The sequence below is a fragment of the Copadichromis virginalis genome, linkage group LG6 (genome assembly GCF_057382275.1).
Source record: "Copadichromis virginalis isolate Kocher_CV1m ecotype Utaka linkage group LG6, C_Virginalis_male_GT1.1, whole genome shotgun sequence".
Classification (NCBI taxonomy): Eukaryota; Metazoa; Chordata; class Actinopteri; order Cichliformes; family Cichlidae; genus Copadichromis; species Copadichromis virginalis.
The window spans coordinates 43,656,715-43,663,216 of record NC_140623.1 but is presented as its reverse complement, the minus strand read 5'-3'; the positions used below and the strand labels follow the sequence as shown (position 1 = coordinate 43,663,216).

General features: G+C 44.5%; 2 protein-coding genes across 4 annotated transcripts in view; one reads left to right on the top strand and one right to left on the bottom strand.

The window, feature by feature from the left end:
- The window catches only part of LOC146708625 (phosphofurin acidic cluster sorting protein 1-like), a 24,765-nt gene extending 23,472 nt beyond the window's left edge, over positions 1–1,293 (top strand). For both annotated transcript variants that reach the window (XM_085460554.1, XM_085460553.1), the window contains one exon: positions 326–1,293. In XM_085460554.1, coding sequence (XP_085316680.1) covers positions 326–438 — 113 coding nt within the window. In that variant the 3' untranslated portion in view covers positions 439–1,293. The remainder of the gene's footprint in view (positions 1–325) is intronic.
- slc8a1a (solute carrier family 8 member 1a) overlaps positions 1–6,502 on the bottom strand; it is a 29,876-nt gene that overhangs the window by 555 nt on the left and 22,819 nt on the right. For both annotated transcript variants that reach the window (XM_085460552.1, XM_085460551.1), the window contains 3 exons: positions 5,699–5,798; positions 5,305–5,571; positions 1–3,431 (listed from right to left, as the gene is read on the bottom strand). The exon at positions 1–3,431 is cut by the window's left edge and continues 555 nt beyond it. In XM_085460552.1, coding sequence (XP_085316678.1) covers positions 3,055–3,431; positions 5,305–5,571; positions 5,699–5,798 — 744 coding nt within the window. In that variant the 3' untranslated portion in view covers positions 1–3,054. The remainder of the gene's footprint in view (positions 3,432–5,304; positions 5,572–5,698; positions 5,799–6,502) is intronic.

Below are 6,502 nucleotides of genomic sequence, written 5' to 3'. Positions count from 1 at the left end.
TCGTCAAATAATCGAGATCTCAATTTCAGTGAAAATAATCATGATTGTCATTTTTGCCATAATCGAGCAGCTCTAGTACCATATCACCCTATTAGAGCACTTGGCTCTCGCTCTGCAGGCCTACTTGTTGTTCCTAGAGTATTTAAAAGTAGAATGGGAGGGAGAGCCTTCAGTTTTCAGGCCCCTCTTCTGTGGAACCAGCTTCCAGTTTGGATTCAGGAGACAGACACTATCTCTACTTTCAAGATTACAGTGTAGAGCACTTTGAGGTGACTTTGATTTGGCGCTGCATGACTTGAACTGAATTCCTCCTTGTGTCTCTCAGTGTCCGTCGACGGCGTGGAGTGGAATGACGTAAAGTTTTTCCAGCTGGCAGCTCAGTGGCCGACACACGTCAAACACTTTCCTGTTGGAATCTTTGGATACAACAAACCCTGACCTTGCTCGCTCTCATCGTTGTCCGGATCACATGACCTCCCTGCGGACGCATCGTGTTGAGCTGCTGGTCATGATGGGCAGTAAACCTGTAACCCCTCCTCGTCCTCTCAGTGTCAGCAGAGCAGCAGAAACCTTGTTTGCCTTTTTCTCTCACATCATGTTGGAGTAGAAATACTTGTACCTCATCAGAAAGTTTTTTATGTGATGGATGTGTCTGACACGGAGTAAGTAATGCGCACATGTTTGTCCTGTATTAATATTAATGTTAATAATAGCATCTTTTATATATGGCTCAGATGAGTTGGTTAATTGGATTTTTAAGGAGTAGTCTTTCAGTGGAACTCATTAAAATTGGCCAGAGCCTCTGTTTGAAGTGACTCTGAACATTTCTGTAACAAAAACACAGAGAAAAAGATCCCAGAGGGGACATAGGGTCCACAAAGAGACAAAAACAGCAGAGACCGCTACAAACATGCAAAACCAACGGTGTGGTGTGACTGTTTTAACCCTGTGAGGTCTGTCATCAAAGGTGCGAACAGCCAGGAACCCTTAGAGAAAGCTTTGTTGGAAAAGCTTGAATAGTTTTATATTCATGTCAGTTACAGTTACATAAACTTTATTTTGTGTCTTCAGAGAACTTTTTAACAAACAAAACCAAAAGTTTCACATTCTGATTCCTCAGAGAGCTAATGGTCATATAGAACCAACAGTCCTCAAAGCTCAGCCTTTAACCTTGTGTCATCGGTGTTTGTGTTTTTTTCCGATGTTTGTGTCAGCAGTTTGTCATACAGTAGAGCTTTAACCCTTCACAGGGACGTTGGTTTTGTAAAATATCAATAAACACACCTGAAATTGTTGCTTTTCTCTTACCTAGCTCCCTAACTGTGAGCTATCGATGCACCTGTCAGGTTTACATCGCAGCCCTCGTTTAGTATAATACATGTATAATATTGTAGTATCATTTATAATATTCTGCTCTTTGTTGACATGAAATTGATGCCTTGGATTTGAGCAGACATTTCTGTGATCCAGTCAAAGAGGAGAACGATTTACTGACACTCTACTTTAATACTTGAAACAAAGACACTGCATTATGAAGACACAACTAATGTTTACATCACCCAAGCAGCCAATCACATGACAGAATTTTGTCTTTGCTAACAGATTTCTGTCATCGGTGTAGGAACTCACACTCAAGCATACATCGTTATTTCCTCAGTGTTTGACTCCACTGAAGCAGCAGCTCAGGTCCAACTCAAGCCAGCTGCTGTTCACAGCATCTCTGATTAAACTCTCCCTTTATTCAAACTCAGTGCAGATATTAATGTAGGTGCAACACTACCCTCTGAGTCACCTAAAACACTAAAAGTCACTCCGGTTCTCCTTAATCGCCACGGCTACTCGTGATGTGGTTTAAAGTCCATGCACGTCAAAATTAAATAGTTTACATTAGACATCGCTGAAAGGTTCGGATGGATTTTTTACATGGTTGGGAGGTATGTGAGAATGAAAGTAGTCACCATTGCTCAGCAGCCAGAGAACAGTTCAATATGGACACCAGAGTCAGTCAGTTTCAGTTCTCAGGGTTCCACTAGAACCTTCAGGGATCCTTCACAGCAGAAGAGAGTCCATCGGGTACTGTCGGAGCCTTTAGAAAGCCATCAAAGAGGTTTTGAGCCTCTCACTGAGGGTTTGCAAATATGTGACCCCAACCATGTGACGCTTACTTGTCTGCCATTTTGGATCATGGTGATACTGTAGAATCAGGTGAATAGTACTCAGGTCACACAGGCCTAGAGAGCGGCTGCAACCATCTGTTTGTGAGGGAAACTGCAGTATTAAACCACTGGTTGTAAGTTGTTGCTGGAGGCTGATGGCAGTTGTCGTGGTCTTATTACTTTAAAGGCAAACTTTCTGAACTTCCAGTGGGTGTTGCTGGGAATTTGCAAGGATTTGAAGACAAATGTGAAAAACTACATTTCCCCATGGCAACCTGGTAGCAACCAAAGCAATCACTCTGAGTTTTCTGGTGCAAACCTTTTTTTGCATCTAATTTCACCCAGTGAGAGGCAGAAATCACCAGCAACCACTGCAAATCAGTCAGGAAATAGACATTTTCCCACAGCAACCAGTGGTTGTATCACGTCTGATGTGGCAGACAGCTCTCGAGCAATGTGCACATGGCGTCACATGAGAAACTTCTGTACCTTTAGTAGAACCTTAAAGAACTCCGATATTCAGAGATAGGTGAAAAAAGAACAAACAAAACTTTTTAGAAACCTGTTGAAATGTTCATCAATCTAAACTTTCAGACAAGTAACAAATTATAGAAACTGCTAAGTCACTAGATTTTATTCAAACCCTTAAAAAAGCCACCCAGTATGATTGTAACCCCAACCCATTCAAGATGTTTTTTAAAATGTATTTTATTTTGTTTTATGTGCCTGTTCATGATCATGATCGTGAAGAATGTGAACTGAACTACAGCGAATCCATTCAGGTCAATCCCTCTTATAACCTTTAGATATGCAGCAAATGTTTGACAATAGCCCACTGGTATATGCAGCAACCTAGAATCCAACAGAAAAGTCCTGAAGAGGGTCTGGAGTGGCACTGTTAGAAGCCCTTTACATGGCAGTAGGCTTCCAGGGAGGAGAAGACGATGTACATTAACCACAGGCTGAAGAACAAGCAAGTGGTGAGGATCTTTGGGATACGGGGTCCACCTAGCTCCCCGCCAATCTCCGGTCGGCGGCGGTAGATGAGCACAGCGATGCAGATAAATGCGAAGATGGTGAAGAGTGTGACGGAGAAGGCCAGTGTGCCAGGGCTGACCTTGAACTCCTGACCTTGGGTGTAGTGGTAGACAGCAGCGATTGACCAGGCCACGCCAATACCTAGGAAGACATTGACGGCGTTGCTCCCCGTCACATTTCCAATGGAGGCATCGGCATATTGGTCCTGAATGGCTGCCACCTTACTGGCAAAGGTGTCTGATGATGAGAAAGTGGAGAGAAGATATGTTTGAGGAGATAAAAAGGGCTTGATGCATGCTCAATCATCCAGTTAAAGAAATTCCCCAAAATTAATTCTGTTCATCTGGCTGTACAGAAGATACATAAAGGGCTATGCCTTTAAGACCAATTGTCTGTATGATCAACTCAGTCACCTATAACATCTCTAAGTTTCTGGCTTTGACCTTCAACCCTGCAGCTCTGAACACCACATCCAGAACACTTTGGATTTTGTTGAGAAGTTGAGAGATGTCATCATGGAGGCAGATGAAACCATGGTCTCGTACGACGTTACACCTCTCTTCACTTGCATCCCAGTCACGGATGCGTTGGAGGTAGTTCGTAAGAGATTACAGGATGACCCCAACCTCAGCAGCAGGACCGCTCTCAGCATCGACAGTGTGTGTTTGAACTGTGTCTTCATTCCACCTACTTCACATACAAGGGTCAGTTCTACAGGCAGAAACATGGGTGTGCCATGGGCTCCCAGTTTCACCCATCGTGGCCAATTTGTACATGGAGGAAGTGGAAAAGAGGGCTTTGCTATCCTACCCTGGAACACCACCAATCCATTGGATGTGGATGACACCTGGGTGAAAATCAAATCTCAGGACGTACCACAATTCACGGATCACATTAACTCGGTGGACCGACACATCAGATTCACCAGGGAGGATATGAACAGTGGCAGCTTAGCCTTCTTAGACTGTGAGATTTCCATCAGTAATGGAGGACATCTACAAGCTGACGTGTACCGTAAACCTGCACATACGGATCAGTATTTAAGGTTTGACTCTCATCATCTACTGGAGCACAAACTGGGAGTCATCAGGACGCTACAACACAGAGCGAACACCATCCCCACTGACACAGCAGCCAGGGAGGCAGAAGAACATCAAGAAGGCCCTGAGTAAATGTGGTTATCCCAGCTGGACTTTTGTCAAAGCTGGGAAGGCTCCTAAAGAAAGCTCCAGCTGATCCAGGAGAGAAGGACAACCGCTGCCCAAGCGAAAACCTGTAGTGATCCCGTACGTGTCAGGAGTATCGGAGCAGCTGAGACGCATTTTTTCTAAACACCGGGTCTCTGTGGCTTTTAAACCCCAAAACACGCTGCGCCAAAAACTGGTCCACCCCAAGGATCGGGTCCCCCGACACAAACAGAGTAACATAGTGTACGCTGTTAAGTGCAGGAGGAGTGCCAGGATTTATACGTCGGGGAAACCAAACAACCTCTGGCTACAACACAGAAGAGCCTCCTCGTCAGGCCAGGACTCTGCAGACTATCTACACCTACAGGCCAGTGGACACTCTTTCAATGATGAGGATATAACATCCTGGACAGGGAGGAACGCTGGTTTGAGGGCGGAGTCAAGGAGGCCATTTACGTGAAAAGGGAAAGACCATCTCTGAATAAAGGAGGGGCCTAAGGGTACATCTGTCACCATCTTACAATGCTGTGATTGCAGCCATTCCCCAACTCTCTGTGAATGGGACTCATGGCCATTGATCAGTGGGCTTTGATCAGTGGTCATGAGAATTTGCATAATTAAGATTAAGGAGCTGACCTCCCAGCCCATTGTTCCTCAGTGGGCTGGTTCCAGTCATTATGCAAATGTACTGTTTATAAGATTGGAAACCTGAGACTGAAGAAGTCACCTGGATGATGATGAAACGTTTCTCCCACTGAAAACGTCCAGATGAACAGAATCAGAACCTTTGGGGTTTTCATACAGATAGTTCTGATTTAATGTGCTGTTGTTTGTTTGCTGTAATGTTTTTATTAGGATTTGCCTTGGACAAAATCTGAAGGACTGAAAGTCCTAGTAAAGAAAACGAGATGTTTGTGTTAGACCTGGTACAGAAGTGCCCAAAGCGACGAACACCACAGCGGTGACTGAGTCTTTGAGGCCCACGGTGCAGCCGAAATGCGACGCCAGGTCTCCGATCACTGCCGTCAACATGCCTATGACAGTGATGGAGACAACAAAACAGGCCCAACCATTCCAGTAGTCTGTAGGAGGAACGAAGGCGAACAGAAGCTTCCAAAAAATGGTGAGGAAGTGCATGACGTAGTCAAAACAAGAGGGCAGCTTCTCCTCTCCACATTCATCATCATCGCCTGAGGAGAGCAGAGCCAGGAATCAGTTTTAAAGCTTGGCTTGGGTACAGACTGGTAGCCCTTAATCAGGGCTTATATTAATGTTGGTTTTCATACCTGAAGAAGGACAGTTAGAGTTAGTTCATACCTGAGCTGACCGTGATGGCCTCCACAAACTGCTCCCTCCAGCTGTTGGTCCCAATCAGCAGAGCCAGGTTGGTCTTCTTAATGAGTTTATCTACTGTACTCTGAAACACATCCAGGAAACATCTAATGTCAGCTTCACTGCCCTGCTGACCATTTTGAAAATCAGCCACCTCACTTTAGCTTTTTCTATCTGATGCTGAATTCTCAGCGTTCATTTCAAACGATGACAGCATCTGAAGTTCAGTCTGAAACTGTCACACTGCCTGATGTGTAGAAGATAGCTGATGAAAGCCTACTTCAGATGTTCTCTCACTATCGGAAATTCTTCAGTTTCTGTGAGCATGATGCAAGGGAAGAGCGGACAGGAAGCAGGACCAAGAACCCATCATGATCATTTCAGGCTCAGTCCGACTTGTGCCTTTCTATTACAGACTCTTTCAGGCTAAGGACTGTTTATAGACCAGTCTGAATGTGGTGAACATCTGCATCTGACATAAAACTCCAGCTCTGAATGTTTCTCCACTGTTCAGCGGTCAAGGCAGCATATTCTGCCTTTAAGGGCCTAAAGACGCTTCAAGCAGATATCAAGAAGAAGTCTTCGTTTTGCTGACTCACCACTAGCTAGAATGTTGCAGGTGAACAGTGTCAGATCAGGGTGCAGAACCTTAAGCTTAAAAAGTATAGCTTCACAAACCAGATGCCATTAGGTTTCAAAGAAAATCTCTTATATGCATTTGACCATTTAGCCATTTATGTAGGACATACTGATGAAAAATCCCACATAAAAGGCTAGAAATGCCAGATG